At 52.8% G+C, this 24,337-nt stretch overlaps 1 protein-coding gene across 1 annotated transcript; it reads right to left on the reverse strand.

The window, feature by feature from the left end:
• Positions 1-10,566: 10,566 nt before the first annotated feature.
• Positions 10,567-18,518, reverse strand: LOC137770090 (ficolin-1). The gene is made up of 9 exons (XM_068552496.1): positions 18,416-18,518; positions 16,951-17,064; positions 15,414-15,467; positions 14,899-14,934; positions 14,089-14,121; positions 13,522-13,649; positions 12,910-13,039; positions 11,891-12,025; positions 10,567-10,814 (listed from the first exon to the last, which is right to left on the reverse strand). Exons 1-9 carry the CDS (start codon positions 18,516-18,518, stop codon positions 10,567-10,569), a joined length of 981 nt encoding a protein of 326 aa, XP_068408597.1.
• Between the last annotated feature and the right edge of the window lie 5,819 nt (positions 18,519-24,337).

A 24,337-nucleotide genomic window follows, 5' to 3' on the forward strand; every position in this document is an offset into this window, starting at 1 on the left:
AGGCCTCAGATTCTTCACTGTGGCCATGACCTCTGTCATGGGGCTCCCTGGGGCTTGGGGCTCTGCGGGCTCCCTGGCCTTGGCACTGGTGCCCACCCGGCACCTTGGGCTCCCTGCCCTGGCCAGTTGTCAACACGGGTTTACAGGGCCCATGTTGGCCACCCACTACTGTCTGTGGGCTCTGGGGTTCGGGACTCCCAAGGTGAGGGGTCCCGGAATAGACCTGGCTGATCTCAAGAACTGGTAAGTTTCTGTTTCAGCTGGTGAAGGGCAAGGCCTTTGTGTCCACACAGACCTGGACTCCCTGGACTCTGCCAGGTCCAGGCGGTGTGACCTTGGGCCAGTCACTTGACCTCTCTGAGTCTTCTTTGTCACGTGGCTCGGGATAACAGTGTGGGTTTGAGGACCCCGTGGAGTGAGGATCATAAGTGAGAAGCGTGGGGTCTGGGACGGACCGAAGGGTCAGTGACCGGGGGCGTGGGCGTCCCCCACGCTTCCCCAGCTGGCCGTGACACCCTCCCCGCCACGTCTCTGCCCGCTCCAGGGCTGCCCTCCAGGGCCTGCCCACCCCACCCCCCCCCCCCCCGCCGCCTGTGCCAGGCCTCAGTTTCCGGTGGGTGTTTCACAACCTGGGGGGTGGAGCCCGCTGGCTGGTGGCTGTTGGAACCTCCACCTCCCACCCACAGTTTCCCTCCCTGCCCCTCGGGCAGCTGGGCTGGGCCACGGATGCTGTGTCCCTGGGCCCCCGCTCTGCCGTGCGCACAGACCCAGGACGGGAGGGCGGCGCCCCTCGGCGGGCAGGGCTCTGGCAAAGTCTCTGTCCCTCTGTCGCCTCTGCTCACACTCGCCCAGGGTGTGCTCTGCGGGGTCAGCACTGAAGCCATGCTGTCTGCCTTCTCTGCCATCAGAATGTTCTAGGGAGAACTGGCTTCCTCCCCCTCCCTCCTGGCGTCCAGAGCATCGCCCCCTCCCTCCAGCAGAGCTGAAGTTTGGGAGCTGGGACTGGCCCCAAACCCCGAAACCAGCCTGACACTCTTGCCCTGGCCACCGGAATCCACTGGTCTCAGGCCCCTTCGCCTTCCCTTCACCCTGAGGTTACAAGCTTTTCCAACAATCCCACACCTTAAGAGCTATTTACAAGAAAAGGCCTTGCAAGGGGCCATCTGGTGAATTTCAGGCTCGGCTGGGTCCTGACGGAGCGCGATACTACTCACCACAGATGGGGTGCTGCTGGGGCTGCGTTCACGAAGCCATAGCGACCGGAACCAGGGAGGAGAGAGCCGGGCTCCCCTCTGCACAGGTTTGTCCACACCTGTGCCCTGGGGTCTGAGTTTTGCACCTTAAAGCAACCAAGGAGGGGGTATCACCTAGGATGGGATCGAAGAGCTAGGAACGACATTCTTAGAAACGGTTGAAAGCGGGGGAGAAGAGGACGGCCTGCCACCAAGCAAGAGCTGTGCACTGTGGGAGCGTGACCCCGTCCCCAGAGGAATAGCACTGCCCTGGACCCCTGGGGCTCACAGGCCCCTCTCCCATCCCTTCCTCCCCCTGCACCCAAAGTGCCCTTTGCCCTGTGGCTTCTGTCCTCTCCCTGTAGCCTCCGATCAGGAAGAGTGAGGTGACCACCTTGTCCTGGTCACCCTGGGTCTTCCCGGTGACCGAACTTCCCACATCCTGGGAAACCCCTCAGAGCTGGACAAACCAGGAGGGTTGGTCACCCCGAGAGGAGGCTTAGTGGCCATTAAAACTGCAGCCCAGGCACTAGCAACAGAGGAAAAACACCAAACCTGGTCCCCCTTCCCTCAAGGCCAGGGAAGACCTTCTCTTTTCTCCACTAGAGCAGTTCTAATTGCTTAATGAAGAAAGACAAAATCAAGCCCCCACCTCGCCATCCGTCAGGAGGTGTCTGCCGACCGCAAAGCCCTCTTTGGCGGGCAGGTGAGGCCATCTGCCCTCTGAAGGAGCTCCTGGTCTAGAGGGGGCATCCTACAAACGTCATAAATTAAAGACTCAGGCAGTGGGTGACACGCAAGGGACGTCTGTGTTTCTTTCTTCCAGGCCCAGCCTGAAGCTCTGAGTCCTTACAGGAGTCAGGCTTCCATCACCTCCTCACTGCCTGCCCGGCCTGGCTGGACTTCCACATTTATAACAGCTACAGATGGAATGTTGACAGACGTCATGCAGCCTCTGGCTGGACCAGCCCTAGAGACCCCCGGGCCGTCTCCCAGTTGAGAAGCCCAAGGCCCTCAGCCCACCTGCGTGTGCCCTGCACTGCAGTGTGAGGGCTGCTTGTTACAGCAGCTGTCAACCCAGAAGTCTTGAACAGAAGTTGCATCAGAAGAGCAGTGCGTCTGCGACAAAGTCTCAACTGGTGGCATTAGCCTGGCAGCCAGAGCAGGGGGTAGAGGGCGAACATTTTTTTTTGATGCAAGTGCTGCTTCTGAAAATTTGGAAAGCAGTTCCATGGAGTGTCCTCTGGGGCTCCGAGGAAAGATCCTGCAAATCCAGCACTTCAGTGGCGTGTGTTTCTGTATTGGCTGTCTGAGGAGGCGTTACAAGAAAAGAGCTTAGGGAAGACCCGAGCCATATGCAAGCAGCAAAAAATAAAGTGTCCAGGAATTTGGGGTCTTACTGAGTTGGAAAATCCCCGAACAGCTCTAGACCCCAAACAATAAGAGATGGACTTTTTGAAAGTCCTTGAGTTCCAACGAGCAGTGAAGTATTTTTTTTCGGAATAGAGCTACTCAGCCTTGGGAGTAAGATCCTTTCTGCCCAAGCCTGGAAGCTCTGAGCAAGCCTCCCTAAGATGAGAGGTACAGGGAGGCGTGGAGGTGAGGTAGCAAGAAATGCAACCTGAGACGTGCCTCAGGAAGGAGCAGCTGCAGTCCGGGGGAGGGGGTGTCTAGATCACTGCAGGGCTGACCCCCCCACCACCACCACGCCCTGTGCGACCAAGACAAGTTTGCATTGCATTACAGCCCTGAGATATGAAGTTGTGTATTAAATAGTCAGCTGTCACTTACCTTTACAAAGAGGTGGCCTAGGTGAGGGATGGGGTGCAGGGAGAGGAGAGGGGGAACCCGCAATCTCATCCTCGTCCTGAATCCCACTCTGGGCTTTGAGCCGACTTTGCCTCCCGTCAATTTCCTATCCATTTCTTCCGCCACCCTTGAGCTACTCAACTTGGTTGTCATTGTCACGGTGACTCATCAGCCATATGGGTGGGGGGCGGCCAATTATCTGATTCCTGGAGCTTCGCGGGAGGCTGCAAGTTCCACCCGCCCACCCCAATATGTGGCACAAGTCACAGCCAGGAAGCTGGGAGAACCAGGCACCATCTGGAAACGTCCATCTGTCCCAAGGGAGCGAACACGGCCCTCCCAGAGTCCTGCGCCTGCAAGAGGGGTGTCCTAAATTCTAATTGGGGTGGAAATAGAAATCATCAAATCTTGGCACTGGAATTGAGGCACAGCTGCTCCGGTCCACGCTTTCACGTGGGGCAAGAACCAGCGCCTCTGCAGCCCCTGATGGATGCCCGTCTCATCTGGTCCTAAACACCTGCGGGTGTGGGAAGCTCGCCGTCGCCTTGGACAACTCGTGCAGTGAGGCCAGGGGCAGCTGTCGCGACCCCGGGAGCCCCTCCTCCTGTGGATTTGGCCCTGCTTCTCCGTAGAGCCCTTCCTTGGAGGGGGCCGGGTGCCCTGGGCAGCAGGATGTCCAAGTTGTTTCCCCACCACCTCAGAAAGGCCTTATCGGCTGGTGGCCGAGGCGTGGGAGCCAAGGGCAGAACGCATCTTCAGAAAACAAAACAAAAACCGCGACTATCTGGCAGGTTGGGAGGCTCTCGGTGCAGTGGCCGAGTAACTAAGCAGGACTTTCTGGGTCTGACAAGCTTGAGTGTTGTGAGCGGCCTGGGTGTCTCCCGGTCACTCAGCTGGTAACCGGTCTGGCTCCACCACTCCTGTGTCCCCGGAATTCTAACCCAAATGTCTTCCTGTTAACTAGCTCAGCTCTGATCCCTTGTAGCACCACTGTCTCCTTTCACACAAGCTCTGCTCTGATGGGCCAGAGGGCCCAGGGCTTTCATTTGCTTGCCCTGAAATCATCCAACAGCACACTGAGCCCTGAAACTAGCATATTAGTGGGTCCTAAGCCCAGCTGTCCCTCAGAGCTACCTGGGGAGGCTCTTAAAATACAGATTCAGACATGGAAACAACCTAAATGCCCATCAACAGGTGAATGAATAAAGAAGATGTGGTATATTTATAAAATGGAATATTACTCAGCCATCAAAAATGAAATAATGCCATTTGCAGCAACATGGATGGACCTAGAGATGATCATACTAAGTGAAGTTAAGTCAGACAAAGACAGATATGATATCGCTTATGTGCGGAATCTAAAATATGACACAAATGAACTGATCTACGAAACAGAAACAGACTCAGGACATAGAGAACAGACTTGTGGTTGCCAAGGGTTGGGGGAGGGTTGGAGTGGGAGTTTGGGGTTAGCAGATGCAAACTATTATATATAGAACGGATAAACAACAAGGTCCCACTGTGCAGCACAAGGAACTATATTCAATATCCTGTGATAAACCATATTGGAAAAGACCATAAAAAGAATGTATATATGTGTGTGTGTGTGTGTGTGTATCTGAATCACTTTGCTGTACAGCAGAAATTAACACAACATTGTAAATCAACTATACTTCAATAAAATAAATTTTAAAAAATACAGATTCAGGAGGCCCATCTCTGACCTGCGAAACCAAAATCTCAGTGGTGATTCCTGGAGCCTGTATTTTTTGCAGTTTCCTGTTGATTCTGAAGATAAGCCATGGTAGGAATTGCGTGGCAGCACGTCAAGTGGACAGAGGTGACAACCAAGCGTGTCCCCAAAACATGTCCAGGCTCCTTGGAGCCACATGTCCCCAGTTTCTCAGTCAATCCTCAGAGCACAGGAGTGACCCAGATGAAAAGGGAAGTCAAGTGTCCAAAAAAAATGCTGAATTAAGATCTAGTTATTACAGTGACTTTTTACATGGCTTAAATAGATCATTTTATGGTGAAGTGGTTTATGATTTTAGTCTTTCACATACAGTGTCATGTCCTAAAGAAAAGTGCACACACTTTGAATCAGTACGCTCACCAGGAACTTACTTCTAGAAAACCCCACAGACGAGAGAAAGCTGTGTACTTAGATGTGTTCATTCAAAATTGTGGCCTTGAAACACCAGCTAGAATAGAAGTATTCAACCATAGGATTGATGACCATTTCCTCAAATGAATGTTCGGTGATGATTTAAAAAATGCTAAACAAGCAAACTCTAAGGCCATGAGAAAATAACTCACATCAGAAGATAAAACTGTACATTCAGGCTCTCATTTCCAGGAATGATGGATTAGATAATAAGCACCACACTTCCTCTGAAAATAAATAAAAAGCTGGACGAAGTTCAGAGGTACTCTTCCTAAGCATTAAAGACGGCTAATTGCAAGGAATTCCCAGAATAAAGTCTAGCGGAAATAAAAATCAGGTGGCTGTATTTGTGGGTATCTTCGCCTGGGGTCATTTGCCAATCCCGGGAGACTGGGCAGGTGTTTTGGCAGCTTAGCAGAGGAAAGGGTTTTATTATTGAACTGGAATAGAGGTCAACAGAAAATATCCAGACTGAATGTGGAGGGGAAAAAAAGAATAAAAATACAGAAAATAGCATGAGAGACATGGAACACGGGGGGAAAAAATGCTCATATGTGTAATTGAAGTCTTTGAAAGAGTGGAGAGAATGGACAAATTCAAAGAAAATCCCACCCAGGCACATCGTGGCAAAACCATCGAGGCCAAGAGAAAACCCTGTAAACGGCCAGAGGAAAAAAGTCACGTTCCCTTCAGAGGAGCAACAGACTTTCAGCAGAAAGAATGGAATCTCTGGAAATACATGTTTAAAGTGCTGGAAGAAAATGCCTGCCAACCTAGGGTTTTACACCCAGCGAAAATACTCTTTGAACGTGAGGCAAAATAAAGATGTTTTCAGAAAACAAAAAAAGACAGCATTCATCACCAGCAGACCTATGTCAAAAAATATATATAAATATATGAAATGAAAAGGGGTTTGTTGGACAGCAAGAAAGACTGAAAAAGAGTTGGCAGATGGGGTAAGAGCCACATAATGGGTGACTATGGAGAAGAGTATGGAGGTTCCTTAAAAAACTAAAAATAGAATTACCATATGATCCAGCAATCCCACTCCTGAGCATATATCCAGACAAAACTCTAATTCAAAAAGATACGTGCACTTCAATGTTCATAGCAGCACTATTTACAATAGCCTAGACATGGAAACCACCCAAATGTACATCAACAGATGAATGGATAAAGAAGATGTGGTACATATATCAATGGAATATTACTCAGCCATAAAAAAGAATGAAATAATGCCATTTGCAGCAACATGGGCAGACCTAGAGATTATCATACTAAGTGAAGGAAGTCAGAAAGAGAAAGACAAATATCATATGAAATCGCTAATATGAGGAATCTAAAAAAAAATGATACAAACGAACTTATCTACAAAACAGAAACAGACTCACAGGCATAGAAAACAAACTTATGGCTACCAAAGGGGAAAGGGGGTGGGGGAGGGATAAATTAGGCGTTTGGGATTAACAGATACACACTACTATATATAAAATAGACAACCAGCAGGACCCACTGTATAGCATAGGGAACTCTAAATATCTTGTAATAACCTATAAGGGAAAAGAATCTGAAAAAGAATATATATATATGAATCACTTTGCTGTACACCTGAAACTAACACAACATTGTAAATCAACTATACTTCAGTTAAAAAATAACTATAAAAAACATATATAATCAAAAAAAAAAAAAAGGCAAGAATGCAGATACGTCAAGAGGAATATGGGCTGTGCAACCCTGTAAGAGCAACGTCTGGCGGGGCGTTAAATAAAGAGATAAAGTGTGTGCCAGACACGGTGACACAGAAGGCAGGAGGGACGATGAGCTGACAGGGGCTGAAAGACCCTCCAGGTCAGTGGTAGAGGGACTCGTTTGTCTTGGGCCGTAAGAGGGCAGGAGTGGACAGGGCATCTCGAACACGGACACCACAAGAGTAGGGAAAGAGTGTCCACAGCATAAGCTGGTAGAGGGGAAGTTTGGGTAATAAAAATATTCACTAATAAGAGAAAAGGTGATGAGAACAAGGCTGGGGGAATGACCCCACAGGCGCTGAAACCTTGCTGGTGGGGCCCCACCTCCCCTCCTGCTCAGGAGAGGGTGCTGGGAACGAGACTTGGGGGATTTCGCTTATTTGATCCTCCCCCAGGTACCAGCATGGAGCTGTTCGAAACATCACTGAGTTTTGATGATTTGAGTTTGAGAGGCATTTGTGTTTAGGAAAGACTCTGCTTTTTGAAATTAAGGTTTGGTTTCTGAAAGCTACAGATTCAAAAACTTAGCCTAATATTTTACGTTTGGCATACAGATCTTGTTTTTCTATTCATAAGACCTGCAAATCTTAACAGTCACTTTTAAGGGTCTTTGAATACGACAAATCTGATTCATTAAACTTTCAAAACTTTGAATGGTGATAATAAGTGTAATATATTCAATTCCTTCTTGGGCATTTCAATTGCCTAGTGGACAAAACCTTCTTAGTACCAATTAATTTTTAGAAATCGAATGATTTCACTTAGAAATGCAACGAGCCCAGAGTTTCTTACATATTCCAATACTGTGTATAAATGCACCAAGCTTTCCAGATAACATTACAAGACTAAGTCAATTAGTTAATGACATATTTAACTTTAGATTTATGAGTCTTTCTTTACAATAGGCCAACTTCTTTAAACATTATGAGACTATGAGATACCAAATCTACCCAGATTTCTTTTTAGAATTATGAAAGTCATAATTCTATGGCTTTTAGTATATTAATCATTTCTAGACTTACAAGTCTTCCTGGGTTTATAAGATGCTTACCTACTGAGGAAGAAAAGTGCAGTTTCAACTAGCAGACTTTACCTCTGTGGAGAGATTGTGGCCAGGACCTGGTGGGGTCTGGTCAATCCCAGGTGGGCTGCAGGGACCTCTCCTCAGTGACTGAGTCAATGACCGTGGACGTCAGGAAAAGATGTGCATGTCGCCCACATCCCTGGATCATGGGTGTATTTTTATTACCATGTGGCCCACACGCTTGTCATCACAGCCCAGAACCCCAAAGGCCATCTGTGTCCCTTCCCAGTGACCACCCCATCCCACTCCAAGTGCAACCACTTTCTTGTTTTCCTGGTATACATTTACCACCTACGTAGGCATCCGAAACACGGCAGGTCATTTTTACCTTGGAAACAGTTTTGTACGAGGTGAAGCCAACAATATATATTCTCTTGAATCCAGCTTCCTCCGCCAGCTGCTGCGTTGTGCTCTGTCCGTCCTGTGTGTGCTCGTAGCTGTCCAATTAGCACTGCTGTGTGGCATTCTAGTGCGTGACTATCTCTGCATTGCTCTCTGCCTTCTTCCTGATGGGCCTTTGGGGGGATGCCAGGGTGTGGCTGTTGTGAAGAGTTTGGCTATAGATATTCCTGGCGTGGCCCCTGGGGCACGCAACAGTTATTTCCACGTCAGGCAGTGGAATTGTCAGGTTATGGGAATGCGTGTCTTCTACTCTAACAGTTGATGTCAAACACTTTTCCAAGTTAGTGGCATCAATTCGCATTGCTACCAGCAGTATGTGAAACCCCCCTTACCCTGCAGCACCTCTGACATTTAGTGTTGTCAGTTTTTCAAATTTTAGCGGTCCCGATGAATGTGTAATAGCATCTCATTCTGGTTATAATTTGCATTTTGCTGAGAACCAACAAAATAGAGAAGCTTTTTATAAATGTATTGGTCCTATGGATATCACTTTTTGTGGAGTGTCTGTTCAAATCTCTTAACCACTTCTTACTGAGCTATTAAAATTTTTTTACTGATTGGTAGGAGTTCTTTAAATATTCTGGGTATGAGACCATGATTTTTTTTTTAATAGGTTGTGGTAGGCAGAGTAATGTTTCCCCTGCCAAAGGTTTCCTGCCCTAATCCCCAGAACTGGTGAAGATGTCACCTTACGTGGCAAAAGGGACTTGGCAGATGTGGTTAAACTAAGGATCTTGTGATGGAGAGATGGTCCTGGGATACCCAGGTGGGCCCAGTCGAATCACATGAGGCCTTCAGAGAACCTGTTCTGGCTATACCCAGAGGGAGATGGGACCATGAAAGTAGGGTCGGGGTGATGTGCTCTTGCTGCTTTGAAGATGGAGAAGGGGCCACGAGCCAAGGAATGCCAGGGACCTCCAGAAGCTGGAAAAGGCCAGAAAGCAGACCCTCCCCTGGAGCCTCCAGAAGGAACCAGCGCTGCTGACAACTTGCTTCTAGCCCGGTCATACCCACGTCGGACTTCTAACCAGCAGAACTTTGTGATAACACGTTTCCTTTGTTTTTAAGCCACTAAATTGTTGGTAATGAATAGAGACAGCAGTAGAAAACTAATAACCTACATGTTACCAAGGGATTCTATCCCTCTGTGACTTTCCTTTCATTTCCTACGCTGTCCTTTGATAAACAGAAGCTTTTGATTTAATGTGGTTGAATCCATCAATCTTTTCCTTTATGCCTGGTGCTTCTGAAGTCCCAGTTAAGAAACCTCTCCCTGGCCCGAGAGATTGAGAAAACTCTCCTTTACCATCTCCCGTCAGGCTGTTCGGCTTTGCACACTGAGGTCTACCATCGCCCCGAAGCCGAGGATGGTGCGGTGTGAGGCCGGGCCCCTCGGGGTTTTGTATGGTATGTGGACAGCCAGCTGCCCTTGTTCCGCTGGGCGGACGCGGCCCTCCCTGTGGATCTGTGTTTGGTGTTTCAGCTGCTCTCCAGGGAAGCTGGCCCAGAGCACCCACTGCATTGATTGAAAGCAGAAAGGTCCCTATTTAACTCCTCCCCCCCCCCCCTTTTTAATGAGAGTTTTCTAGTCTCAAAGTGACCTGTTTAAAGATGTGTGAAGATGCTGTGATCAATATCAGGAAGAGGCAGGTGACTTTGGATGAGGGAGGAGACATTCCCCCGCAACCCCGTCGATGAAATTAAGTGGGAGCTTAAGGCTGGGGGCTGATGCTCTGTGGAACAGCCACTTGCCCTCTAGGAACATCAGTGGTTGCATCTGCTAAATGGGCTCCCTAACTCTCCCTGCCTCGGCCACAGCCCCTGCTGTGGATTGGCTCTGGGAAAAATACTCAAAACAGCTGATGTTTGAGGACGCAAATGAAAACTGGGAGGAGAAATATCTGCCAGAAAGCAAACGGTTTTAAAACATGATTCTTCTTCTGGTGAGGCTGTGGGGCACGAGGATTCGGACCCTCTGATGGGAGAGAAGGGGCTGGACGAGCAGGTCTTGTCCAGCAAAGGGGCGGCGGGAGCATGTGTGCTGGTCTTTGCTGGGGACTGAGCGAGGCTTTGGGAGGCCGCAGGCAGCGGGGCGGGGAGGCGGCGGGTTGGGCTCCAGCCCACCTAGGTGAGCCGCACCTTCATCGTGGATGCCTTGTAGCTGTAGTTGTACCCTCTCCACGACCTCCAGTTGACACCATTGGCATAGCTCGTGTGCGGCCCCCCGAGGTAGCGGCCGTTCAGGTTGGACGAGTGACAACTCTTGTACCACCAGGCCCCCTGGTACTGCACCGCACAGTTAGAGGAACTCTGGTCGTTGTCTTGGTCTTTGGTGGAGAAGAAATGGTCTTTGTGGGGCGTCAGGGAATCACCTGCTCGGGAGGGAGTGTGGGTGTTGCTCGGGCTAGAGGGAGCCTGCCCTGCCACCTGCCCAGCGCCACCTCCCTCTAGAGGGGCGACCCCCAGGGCGTCAAGATCCTGCCTCACCCTGGGGCAGATGGAGCCTCCTGGTCCAGGAGCTCTGCCCCAGGGCGCGTGCCTCCCTCCTCCAGCCTCACCTGTTTCCTCCCGGCTCCCCCAAGACCACCAGGACCCGCGCTGTCCTCTCCCCTGAGGGGCCCTCCCTTCCCCGAGCCCGCATCGCTTTTCTGGGCTTCATACCCACTCCCTGGGTTGCGCGGTCATCCCAGAGGGACAGCACGGCCTCATCCCGGGGCCCCCTGCTCCATCTTCAGCCCTGGATGTGCAACTCACCCCAGCTCCTGTAGCACCCCACCGCCCTCCTCACCCCTGCCAGACCCTCAGCTGTACCACCTGCAACATGGAGGGGAGGGTCCCTGCCCTGCTCCTTCCCTGGAGACTCAGAGGAGGCGTGTGCTTGAAGGCTCCCGTTAGCAATCCCCCACCCCCCCACGCCCCGGGAGGGCCTTGCTCTCTGCAGCTCTGGTTCAGCACAAGCAGACAGGCTCCTAGCACCTTTCCTGAAAGAGTGCACACTGGGAATTCTCAAGAGGATACGCCATAAGAGATGCCTCCCCACATCCTGTGACCGGGGGGTCTTTTTGGCAAAGAACATCCCACAGGGTTTGTGTTCCGCGGAGCCCAGTTTGGGAATATGGCTCTAAGGGCTCATATGAAATGACCATCCTCTTTCAGGTGGTAGCGGGGAAAGGGGTCAGTGACCTCAAGCCCCACTCAGAACAGCACACTGCTCTGCAGACACAGCCTTGGGAGCGGTAACTAATGGCGTCACTGGTCCCCGTGCTACACAGGGACTCAGGTACCTTCGTGTCTGCATTCAGAGACGGAGAAACTGGACCCAGGGAGGGGAGCCCCAGCCCAGGGTCACTCAGGGGAGACAGAGCCAGGACGCTCAGCAGGTCCTCTCTGCTTCCCCAAACCCCGCGCTGAAGCCCAGGCCACTGCTGTGCCCCACGCGGACTCTCACCTGCGCTGCCCTCGACAAAGGCTCCCAGGACCAGCTTGTACTTCTCTGCCTCACCCGCCATCTTGAACGACTGGTACTTGGCAAATCGGTGGTTGCCCTCAAAGTCCATGAGGTCTACCCGGAGCTCGCTGCTTCCTGTTGGAGGTCAGTGCTCAGGCCCCAGCAGAAGGGACCCTCTGCCTCCAGGCACGGGGGGGTGGGAATTTGGGTTTTAGGGGACGTCTGAACTTGGCATCGGGGACAATTCACCGGGAAGGTGTGAGAGGCTGGGCTGGTGTGGTGGGAGGACCTCAGGGATGGCTCCCTGTTTTCAAATAGCTCCCCTGCTGTTCCATCAGCCACGCCTGAAATTCCACGGTCAGTGTTCCTCGGACGGAATGAAGCCTCGCTCTAGTTTGAAACCCTAAATTCTCCTGCAAAGAGCTGTGAATGCCACGGCAGGAAACCTTTGTATGTGTAGTTTCTTCTGCAAGAATTTCAGGCACGTGAGTGGACACCGTCAAGGTTGCCATGAGGGAGTGGAAGAATTAAGAAAGGATTTACAGGTTTGCCGTTGACCTCAGGACCAGCTGTGAAGCTGATTCTGTGGAACGGAGAAGTGGGGTGAGGGGGCCTGCGTGGGGACTGCCACGTGCACTGAGCAGGAGAGGCAAGGAAGGGGGCTCTGAGTGCCTAAGATCCCAGTTTCAAGGACGGACCAACAGTTGGAAGTGGGAGAAGGGCCACCCCAATCCAGATGGCTTCCTCCTCACTTCCGACTCTCGGGTTCTAGAAACGATCGGTCCTGAGACCAGAAGTCATCTTCACTCCAATAATCCACCTCCTCCGATCTGAACACTCAGAGAGTGTAAGAGAATACATGTCCTAGGTTCTCAGAGTAATAACCCTTCCTGCTGTCAGACGTGACCACCCCTGGGGCGAGGAGGAGTGGGGTCTTCTGGTTCACGTGGCCCAGGGCTAAGGTCAGGGGCATGTGGATTTCAGGCACCCCACCACAGAGGCCCCGGCCGTGGGCCTACCCTGGGCGGTCAGGGCGTGGATGTTGTCATTCCCCAGCCAGAACTCTCCCAGCTGACTGCCGAAGCCCTGCTTGTACGCGGTCCAGTCCCGGTAGAAGTCCACGGAGCCGTCACTCCTTCGCTGGAAAACCTGCACACGATGGGGAGGGCTGAGGAGACGGGGCCCCACTGCCGTCCCCCCACAGGGCACCCCGGCCACACGGGGAGCAGCAGCGGTAGTTCACACGCATCACAGGCCGAGGACCAGAACGTGGGTCTCATCAAAGAGCCCAGGGGCAGTCAGGGACACCCACATGGGACCAAGGAGGAAATGGAGGCTCAGAGAGGGCAGGCGACGAGGTCAAAGCCACACGGCTGGAGAGGAGTGGGCACCTCCGGGCCTGAGCCCCCCGCCCTGAGCCACGGGACTCCTTCCCATATGGGTCCACACCCCCCGCCCCCGACATTTCTGATCCTCCCGACCTCAGTGAAAGGACGGGGTCAGCCTGAGCCTGGAGGGATGGACGGTCTCACAAAGGCCACTAAAGAGTGATCTGCCACCAGGTGGGCCTTCCAGGTACGCCCGCCCCTGCCCAGGAACCCCACGGCCATCACTGGGTCCCCCCCACTCACGGTCCACCCCCCGCCGTCCACGTCCATGTCACACAGCACGGTCAGGGGCCGGCAGTCGGGCAGGTAGATGGTGTGCCAGCCACTCAGAAAGTGCCCCCTGGTGAGCAGCTCCTTACAGGTCCGAGGTCCTGGGAGGGGAAGCCGGGGAATGGACGCCAGGACAGGAGCTCTGGGCAGGGCAGGGGGGAGGAGGAGGGGGGAGGAGGGAGAGGCAGGGACACCTGCCTGGGGGAGGGGGGCTCTGAGTCCTGGGACAGAGATGCAGCCCCCAAGGCCACTCAGCTGTGATGGTCAGGCCCCGTCTACCTGGCCATCCCCACCTCCCAGGGCTGCCCCCGCCTAGTCTCCTGGGCACCGGCCCTCCTCCAGGAATATACTCGAGTCATCCAGGCAATGGCTGCCTATCACTCGGGTAATTGGGGAGTAGGATATGCGCAGAGAGGGTTTTGTCCTTGGAAGTTGGAACCTGAGTCTGTGCAGCTGGCCTTCTGGTCGACCCCCCACTCCCCCGCCCCCAGCAGGAGCAGGTCCAGGCGGAGGTCGGGGGGTCAGCGTGTGCGTGGTCACCTGTGGCACAGGAATGAAGCTGCCCTGGCTCTCCTGTTGTGGGGAGAGAGGACATGCACGTCACACGTCTGGAAACAGCGCCCCGTGCCCCTCAGCCCCGTTGCTCCGTGAACACAGCGGGGAGAATGGAAACCATTATCCAGCTCTTTGCAGGACTATCAGCCTCCAGCCCTGAGGACCAGTTCCTAGACTCAGCAGCACTGGGCTTGCTTGGCCCCCACTGCATCCGGCCTGCCCGGGGGCTGGCGGCCAGCACTGTCACGCGGGGCGCTGGCTGGACCGCCGTGCCGGCCACCTCGCCTGGGCTTCACGGCTCACGGCGGTGGAGGCTCAGCGCCCCCAGGCCTATCGCTTTCCACAGCCCGTGTCTCCACCAGAGCCCCTGGTTGTGGACAGTATTGGGGAGCATTTGGGATGTGAGTCTGGGCCCCAACCTTGCACTTTGTATTTGTAGCCGGAGCATGTGACTGTGTCTTGGAGTTTTGCCTTTTCTTGCTTTTACAAATTTTTTTAAAAATGAGCATAAATCAGAAAATTATAAGCAAAATGTCCACAATTATGTAGTAAGGCAGTATTGCCAGTCACCGGGGTCCAGCTCTGGAGCCGCTGAGCTTTGAGCGCTCACCGGCCGCTGACAAAGCAAGCCGGGCTCAGAGGCCCCTCGTCCTGCACCCATCGGTTGGATGGACAGGGCCCGGGGTGTGGTCTGAGATCCTCTCCCAGATGGTGCTGGGAGTGACCGAGGCCCCTGGGACCCCCCAGCCCATTGCAAAGCCTGCCCAATGAGCCCAGGGAGGCGGAGGGGCTCACCTTTCTCTCCGCCCGCGCCCTTTTCCCCTCGGTCTCCTGGGGAGAGACAGGAGATGCACAGGACGTCTGGTCAGTGGACATCGACCCTCCGCTCGGGAAACCACCCAAGGGCTCAGTTCTTCGGGAGCTGGGGCGTGGGGGACAAGGCTGGGGCTCTGGGCACCACACACGCGTGCTCCGCGGCCCACACAGCTTTCCAATGCCTGGGTCTCAGCCAGGGGAGTGGGGGGGGGGGGACTCAGAGGCCTGGATTCTTCCCTGGGTTATGAGAGGCTGTTCTGGGCCTGGGGCCCCGGACCCGGGACCCAGTTCACACGCTGTCTCGAAGCTCTTTGGAGACAGGAAGCAGGACAGGACCCTCTCTGTCACTTGGCCTCCCTCCCTCTCTCTGTCTCTCTCCCATCTCTCTCTCCGCCTCCTCCCCCTCTCTCTCTGTCTGTCTCCATCTCTCCTGTCTCTGTAGACTGGCCCCGGGGTCCTGCTCAGGGGTCCTAGCTCTTCATCACCTTTGGTACCTTTGGGCCCGGTCGGTCCTGCCTTCCCAGGGACTCCGGGAGAACCTCGTTCCCCTGTAAATTCCAATGATACATCTTTGAGGAAAAGGCAACCTGAAGAATTCCACTTGAGCGTCTCTGCCCTAGGGAAAACAGTCCTGACCCTCCCATCCCAGCTGCGGTATCCTCAGGATCACTGCCCTGGGACTCAGCCCGAGGGTGACAGCAGACAGCGGGGACAAAGCACACACAGCCACCCGGTGCCGACCGGCCGGCACGCCAAGCTCGGGCCCCAGGGAACCACCAGCGTTCTGGCTCCCGACCACCCCAGTGTAGCAGCCCAGGGCCAGGCCACCGTCACAGAGCCCCACCGTCTACTTGGGGGCCTGGGACCAAGAGCACGTCCTCAGAGACCCTGTCACACAGGAGCCTCCGGCCCATTGGTTCTGGGAGGGAGGAGGGGCCCTGCCCTGTGCTCAGCCCTGGATGCAGAGGCGGTCAGGTGTAATTATGCATCCCTCTGTGGTGATTCTCTTTCCACCTCCATAGAGGAGGGGTCAGGAGCCACGAGGCCTCCCAGGTCTGCATTATTGATGTTAGCAGGGGGCTAGGACCAGCCAGGGCCCCTGCCCCTCCTCCTGAGCACTGAGGGGAGGGTCAGGAGAGGCGGCCCCAGGCTCAGCCGAGGCAGCAGGACCATCTGCCGGCAGGCTGCCCTCCCCGGGGAGTGTGGGTGTGGAGGTGTGGGGCAGAGGGGGCACCGGCTCAGCTTGGGGTGGAGTAACCACACCCACTGGTGGGCAGCGCCCCAGACTTGCTCCTCCTCCCAGTGTCCCCCCAGCAGGATCCCCAGCCTGGAGCCCATCGTGGTGAGCACACGCCGCCCTCCATCCCCAGGTCCTGCCCTGGGTGCCCACGACCCCTGAGCTGGATACCTCCTAGGACGTGAGAGGCTGGGGACCTCCGAGCTCGCCCTGTCTCCGGAGCCCTGGAGCGTCCACTCACACCCAGGCCCGGGGCACTCATCCCTTGAGCTGGGTGCACACCTGCCCTTCATACCAGGCTCGGGGCCCAAAACCCCACAAGGGGGCCAGCACGTCGACGGGAGAGGTGTGGAGCGCGCGGGGGCCTTCATACTGAGTTGGGGTCCAGCTCCACCCTCCCTGGTGATGGCTGACTGCTCTGCGCCCCAGTTTTCTCATATGCGGTACAGACAGCAAAGGCTGGGGCCTCAGTTTTCAGGTGAGAATGCCGAGGTACGTAAGGCTTGGAACTCTTGCCCACGGCCACGTAAAGCCAGTGCTGGATCGAGGACCAGGAAGCGGGTGCTCTATGAAAATATACCCAAATGTGAGCTCACAGACTAGCTGAGACCAGCCCCCTCCTCAGGGAATGACAGATCCTGGTGGGCCACAGGGGTCGCTCCTGATGCCAGCTCTGAGCAGGGTCGTGACCCAAGCCTGCGACCTGAGACCCGCAGGGGGCACTGCCCACCCAGGGTCTAATTTGAGAAGAGCCGGTGCTCAGTGACCCCCCACCCCCGAGCCAGAGCACGTACCCTTCTGTCCACTGGCGCCTGCCTCTCCCTTGGGCCCTGCGGGTCCGGGCAGCCCCGGGCAGCCTCGGAGGATGGAGAGCTTGTCGGAGCCCTCCAGACCCACCAGCTTCACCTCTGCAGAGAGACACGAGCGCCAGTCAGGGCGCTCGTCCTGGGCCTGAGAGCCCTGCAGAGCCGGTGACAGGCCACCCGAGCCACGGGGATCTGCCACGTGGCGACCTCGGCCTGGGCTCTTGGCTGTGGCCAGAGTCACCTGTCTCAGATGAAGGGTCAGCCTGGCAGTGAGTTTCCCGCCTCTGGTGGGCACTGGTCAGGCGTGGAGGTGATGCAGGGCCGAGCCCTGGCCTTGTAGTGCCCCCTGCCTGAGCCACCCTCCCCCCAGCCTCAGTGCTGTGTGTCCTTGGGCAAGTCACTCAACCCCTCTGAGCTCTGTCCCTTTGGTGCCCAAGAGGAGACAGGAATAGAGCTGTGGGGAGGATTAGATTAGATAACGCAGATTTTAAACTTCTTAGTATAATTCATGGCATTTTAAAAGAACCTCATAAGCAGTGGGTACTTTCACTAAATAATAACAATAAATATTTAAAAGACTTGGGGAATCTGGGTCAAAGTAACATTTTCACCACCAGACCTTGGACTTTTGACCATAGAATTCCTGAGCTGGAAGGGGTCTGTGTAGGTCTCCTGGAGAGGGGACACATTTGATCCAAGGACACAGAGCAAACTCCAGTAGAACTGGAACCAGAGATTCATTTCCTTCTCAGAAAAAAATAATTTTGTTGATTTCAAAACTGAAATATCCTCACGAGAGACAACTTAGAGGATGTGGGAATCAGCTGTGCTCTCACTGGAGACACGGGCAGCTGTCGTTTTTGGGGTCTGTCTCCAGCTGGGACTCTCTCACGGGAACAGCCTTATGCTTCCCCCATAAATACGTCCTCAACTCAGGGGGAGGCTCGTCTGTCCTCAGGGGCAACCTCTTGCCAGGTGTGGGGCCCATCCACCTGCGTGGGATCGGGAGGGAGACCACAACCGCCTCTTAGACCCGAATCTGCTGAATCGCACTCTCTGGGGTAAAAGCCAGAAATCTGCACTAACAAACCCCAAGTAAGTGTGGGAGCCCTTGGATTGGAACATCTTAGAACATCTTTCTGAAAAGTCCAGGAGAAGACGGAGAAAGTGATGGGCATGGTCCTTCTCCTCGGTGGCAGAGTCGAGACCTGGCTGGGAAGCTTGTGGGGCGAATCACAGGCTTGAGAGTTGGACAGACCTGGGCTTAAATTCCTGCTCCTCCCCCTCTGACCTGTGTGACCTTGGGCCTGTCGTGTCCTATTCTGAAGATGAAGTTGAGCCGTTGAGTCTTCAGAAGAAGATGCATATGGAGGGTTTAACCCTAGATACTATTTGTGGTCAATGAGTGGGTAGTTACCAGCTTTCAGGGACCAGAAATTCAGGTCCATCTCACCTGGGCAGGTGTCTGCAGTCTGGGCAGCCAGGGTCTTGAAGCACAGGAATAAGAGCAGCTGGCCGGTGGGCCCCAGGGCCACGGCTACTCCACTCAGCTCCATATCCTCTGGTCTTTGACTTCACTCTTGTGAGCAGGGGAAGCCAGCCCTTGCCTGGGCCTGTGGTTTCTCAGCTCCCACAGGGACACCCACTTCCTGCAGCCTCTTTGGTTACACCAACAGGAGGTACCAGTGATGGCAAAGGGTGTTTCCTTCCTGCTGGACCCCACCATGCTACCTGCTGAATCAGGCTCACTTCCCTTGGCAGGATACTCCATTCCCAGCCGAGAGAGCTCCCAGGACCCCTCTGTTGGAAAGGGTCTGCCTTCTTTGTGGCTTAAGGAAAGCCGAGTCCCCAGACCCCCTCCTCATTACCCAACTACACCCAAACAACACTCTGAGACCTTGACTGCGGTATAAGGAGGAGTTGGCTAGAGATGCTCCTTCCCTCGCCTGATTTCCAGAATATTCTAATGACTGAGGCAGTCCTTGAGCACTTAACACAGCGGAAGAGAAAAAAATCCCGAGCACTTCTTTTGTGCCAAACACTACTTACGCCAGCCCCATTCGGAAGACACTATTATCTAAATTTCACAGGTGGAGAAACTGAAGTCACACAGCTAGTAAGAGCCTGACATTACCTCGAGTCTGTCTAATGCTCCAAGGACCACTGGGTCCGGTCATTACACCAGAAGGCGAGGCTGTGTCTTATCTCCCCCCAAATCCCAGAGGCCATCCTCCACATCTTGTACTATGATCACCCTTAACCAGGACATGTGGTGGGCATTCTGTAAAGGGCTTCTGCAGATGTGTAGAATGTCACTAAGGAGAGTAGGATGAGGACAAGAGGGGAGGAGCTGAGCAAACCACTCTTCTGTGGTTTGATATTTCTCCGGGCCAGTGTTCGTGGGCTGGTGTCCCAACCACACCTACTGTCTAACTAGGAAAGAAGCAGGGGATGGCCAGACCAGAGGTATAGCAAAAAGGGTTTAGGTCCATCTCTATGGGCACTGGAATGACACTAGACTTTGCAAATTTTTGTGCAGTGGCTCCAGCCCATGGAGACGGAGGGAACAAAGAGGTCGCGTTGCCTCAGGCGTTGCATTGCCTCAGGCACCGCTCAGCCTCCCTGAGCTACTGGACGGGGCAGCCTGTCCCCAGCATGGGTCTGGATTTCGTCTGTTGGAGAGGGGCCAGTTCAGGGATGTTCACCTGGCCTTAGTCAGGACAGGGAGAGAGGCAGCCGGTCTTTGTCCTTCAACCCCATCTGCCAGTGACAATCCCCAGCCCCCGATCCCAGGGTGCTTCCTCTTCTTCGCACTGCCAGTAGAACGAATGCAGGTGAGATGTTGACAACACAATCAGGTGTCACTTTAATGTTCCTAAGAGTATGTGGGCCTAAGAATACAAAAGAATGCAAGACTCTGTCAAGTTCAGATATCTTAAAGTGGGATCAATCAAGGTCATTTGGCAATTATACTTCAATAAAGATGTTTAAAAAAAAAATCAAGGTCATTTGACTTCTGACAATGGCAGGTTAGGTATTTGGGGCCATCTATCCTCATAAAGACAAACAGACAAAACATTAAAAAAGAGATTTGCCTGAAGGCATATTCAAGTGAACCACATGGGAATGGGTTACTTTGCTATGTTCTTGAGAGCAACAGAGATCTGGAGAGGGGAAACCAGCATGTGGGGTCTCTTTTTGCCAATCCCCCAAAGATAGCTGAGAAGCTGGTCAGTTACTTCGATAATTTTGCAGCATTGAAGGTCAAAGTTTGGGGTCTATGTTCTGTCAAAGGAGTGGATTTGGGGTGGGATCCAGAAGCATTTCTTCCTAGAAGTAAGAATGAATCATCAATAGGCAGCCCTAATGTGGACTGCAAACTGGTTTTGAGACATCTAGGTGTCCCAGGAAAAAAATCTCAACTCCTGAAATTCTAATAAGATCTTCCTAGATCGCTAGTATCCACTTGCTCCGAGCTGAAACCAACACAAATCTTGTTGGAAGGAGAACAGTATGACCCCAGGACTTAAATGATTTCTGCAAATATATGTATTTTCCAAATTAAATGTTAGAACACAATAAAAGATAACCAGGTTCATGAGGATAAAAGACAACATGTACAAGAACAAATAGAAACAACAGAGTATAGAAACAGATCCCCAGAAGCTACATACACTGAAATGACAACATAGTTAATGGTGAAAATTGAAAAGCATCCTCAGAGATTGAAAACAAACAAGGATGCTCATAAATCAGCACTTCTGGTCAACATTGTGTCACTGTCAATGCAGTAAGGCAGAAAAAACAAATATGATGTAAAAGAATTGGAAAGGCAGGTACAAGGCCGTTATTATTTTCAGAAGATACGATTTATGTAGAAAATTCAAGAGAATCTAAAATTAAATTTTTTAGAATGAATAAGCTTAGCAAAAACCAATTATGTTCCTAAAAGCTAGCCAGAAAGAATTACAAAATTAAATTTTAAACATTTACAATAGTGACACCAAAATCAAGTAACTGTGAATAATTCCAGCAAAATACATGCTAGTCCTCCATCTGGCAGTAGAAAACTGTCAGATGTGAATGAGTGATGTTTAAAAAGATTAGAACAATTGGAAGAATATTCTCCGTTCATGGATTCAAATGCTCAATATTGGAAAAATCTTAGTTTCTCTCTATTTGATCTGCAGATTCACTGCATTATCAATTAAATGCCCATTTTATTGGGAAACTTGACAAGGTGAATTTGAAATTTGTTTAAAAGTTTAAAGGTCTATAATTAGGATGTTTTGAGCTAGAACAAGGAAGGATGACTTGCTCTGCTTGAGGTCAATAATTGTCGTGAAGATAGTCACTGAGATGGTGTGGTACCAGCTCCAGGATCCAGACTAAACCAGCAGAACTGAATAAAGGGTCTAGAAACAAATTCAGGCGTAAACGGACCCTTGGTGCATGACAGTGGTGGCTCTGCAGAGCAATGGGGAAAGAATAAACTTTTTAAAATTGAAACATAGTTGATTTACAATGTTGTGTTAATTTTTGCTGTACAGCAAAGTGATATGGTTATATGTATCTATATCTATATCTATATATATGTATATATTCTTTTAAAAATTCTTTTCCATTAGGGTTATCATAAGATATTGAATATGGTTCTCTGTGCCATACGGTAGAACCTTGTTGTTTATCCATTCTATATATAATAGCTTACATCCGCTAACACCAACCTCCCACTCTATCCCTCCTCCAACCCTCTCCTTCTTGAATAAACTTACAATAAACACTGTGAGCTACTGGGTATTCACGTGGGAAAACCAGAAATGAAACCTGACCCTAATCATAAAAAAAATCAGTGTTGGCAGAATTATAGACCCAAATGGGAATAGTTTTAGACCACATTGTCAGATATCAAATAACCTTGGTGATATCTTATGCAGGAATGAGAAGCGCTAAACGTAATGGAAAAGTCTGAAAATTGACGTTGAAATTAAGAACTTTGGGTTTTCAAATGATACCCCCAAGAGAGTGAAAAGACACGCTGGAGCGGTGGGGGAAGAGGTATTTGCAACACACAGAAGTGACAAAGTGTTGTATCCAGGATAAACAGGGAATTGCTGTAAATCAATACTCCTGCAGAGAGTGGGAAAGTGCCTTACACACACACTTCCAAAAGAGAATATTTCAATGGCTGATAGAAAAATGAAAAGGTGCTCGACTTTATTAGTAATCAGAGAAATGCCTGCGTGTACCTGCTCGATGACCCACAACCTGGAGCTCAGTCCTGTTCCACGGCAGTGCACGTCCAGGCAGAGGAGACACACATAGAACAATGTCCCACTCCAAACTACAACAACCGAAATGTCCATCCAAAGCAGGATGGACCCCTGGCCTGAGAGGTGTTCAGGCTGGAGAAACCTGCACAGGGTAACCCGGACAAACCTCCACTTCCTGCAAACCATCCATCGTGGAAATTCACAAACACAGCACTGAGCAGAGGAAGCCACACGAGGGAGGAAACATTGTTTGATCGCATTTGTAAGTAAATTTCAAAAGCGGGCAACTCTGCACAGCCCTGTTGGGGGATGCGTGCTGAGTGGAATGTGCAGAGAAGGGCAAGGATGCCCCCAATCAGGAGGGGGGGCCTTGGCACTGGGAAGGGGCTCGGAGGCTGGTGCTGGGCTCCGGCTTCATCTGGGTCGTTTCATGCACTCTGGTGAGAAGGTGTTATCTTCCACTTCAAAAAGGAAGTTTAAATAAAATGAAATGGAGCGTGCAGAGGCCGCAATCATTCTGCATTGCTTCCTGCAGCAGTGCAGCCGTCCCCAGGAAGCACAGAGATTTTGCAAGGGCCCCTTGTCCTGCCTAGCTCCTGGGATGCCGGCTGTCACCGCACAGGTGCCGCTCGCTACACTGCATTTAAGGGGAGGTGGTCCCAGGGGGCCGGGGACTCCCACACACCTGCCCTCTATCCCGGGACCAGGGGCTGCACGGTGGAGCTCTCCTGAGGGCTTTGCACGTGACTCCACGGATGCAGGAAGGATGTCAGAGCCCACCCGGTGATGCTGTCTCTCCACCCAGGTCCTGGCTCGGGGGGTAAGGACCACACCAGCCGCCAGATCTTCAGGAGCTCCAGAGCGGGAAGGGTGGGTCTGATTTAGGGTGGGTCTTCCAGTGGGGCCTGGGGCAGGGGGTGCCACCTCATTGTTTAGGACCGGTGGATGCAGCAGAGAAAGGACTTTGAGTCAACGGGGTTCCAACAAACTGCTGATTTCTGTTGATGAGTTGATGGGTCTTTGGGGGAAATGCAATGAGTAACAACGGCATTTGCAGCTTCCATCTTTCTGAGCAAGAGTCTCCAGGAATAGCAGGGCACCTGGGAGAACAGGTGTAAACCGCCCCCCCTACCCCGGCCCCTACAGAGAACTGGCTACTCCAGGCCACCAGAGCCAGCCTCAGGGTGTCCCCCTCCCTCCCAGGAGTAGGGCGTGTTCCCCGGGCTGGGCTGTCCCCTGTCTCTCAGCCGGTCCCCCTTCCTTCCTGCTCCTGAAAGGACTCGTGTCTGGAGGGCTGCAGGAAAGGGGGCCACATGCCGGCCAGACCTGGCAGGGTCCTGCACACAGTACACCTGAGATCCCCCTGAGGCACCTTTGTTTGGCTGTGAGGACCATCTACACCTGGAGCCCTTCGGCTGGGGGAGAGGCTGCTTGCCAACCTCAGTCCAGCCCAGAGCCCAGGAGAGGGACCCTCCCAACCTGTCTGGGGATTTTCTATTTGGGGGGAAGAGAACGCAGGGCTTGCCTTGAACCATGCCCCAGGCAGTACCACACAGGCCTGGGTTCTCCTGACCCAAGCGGTGTGACCTTGGGCCAGTCACTTGACCTCTCTGAGTCTTCTTTGTCACGTGACTCGGGATAACAGAGTGGGTTTGAGGACCCTGTGGAAAGAGGATCATAAGTGAGCATTGTGGGGTCTGGGACGGACCGAGGGGTCAGTGACCAGGGACGTGGGCATCACCTGCATTTCCCCACGCAGCTGGCCGTGACTTCCTCCCAGCCACATCTCTGCCTGCTCCAGGGCTGCCCTCCAGGGCCTGCCCACCTCCCCCCCCCCACGCCTGTGCCAGGCCTCAGTTTCCGGTGGGTGTTTCACAACCTGGGAGGTGAGCCCGCTGGCTGGTGGCTGTTGGAACCTCCACCCCTCACCCACAGTTTCCCTCCCTGCCCCTCCGGCAGCCGGGCTGGGCCACGGACGCTCCGTTGAGGGTGTCGGGAGCTGTGTCCCTGGGGCCCCGGCTCTGCTGTGCGCACACACCCAGGACAGGAGGGCGGCGCCCCTCAGGTGGGCAGGGCTATGTGGACACGTGGCCCCCACTGGT

This window comes from Eschrichtius robustus, chromosome 10 (genome assembly GCF_028021215.1).
Source record: "Eschrichtius robustus isolate mEscRob2 chromosome 10, mEscRob2.pri, whole genome shotgun sequence".
NCBI lineage: Eukaryota > Metazoa > Chordata > Mammalia > Artiodactyla > Eschrichtiidae > Eschrichtius > Eschrichtius robustus.

What these genes read in the sequence shown, in the direction of transcription:
- LOC137770090 (XM_068552496.1), bottom strand. Translation starts at nt 18,518, where the DNA reads ATGGAGCTGAGTGGAGTAGCCGTGGCCCTGGGGCCCACCGGCCAGCTG. An exon ending in TGGACGGCGGGGGGTGGACC is followed by an intron (nt 13,040 to 13,521) that starts GTGAGTGGGGGG and finishes CATCGTGTGCAG; the next exon opens with GTTTTCCAGCGAAGGAGTGA. An exon ending in CCACGCCCTGACCGCCCAGG is followed by an intron (nt 12,026 to 12,909) that starts GTAGGCCCACGG and finishes GACCTCCAACAG; the next exon opens with GAAGCAGCGAGCTCCGGGTA.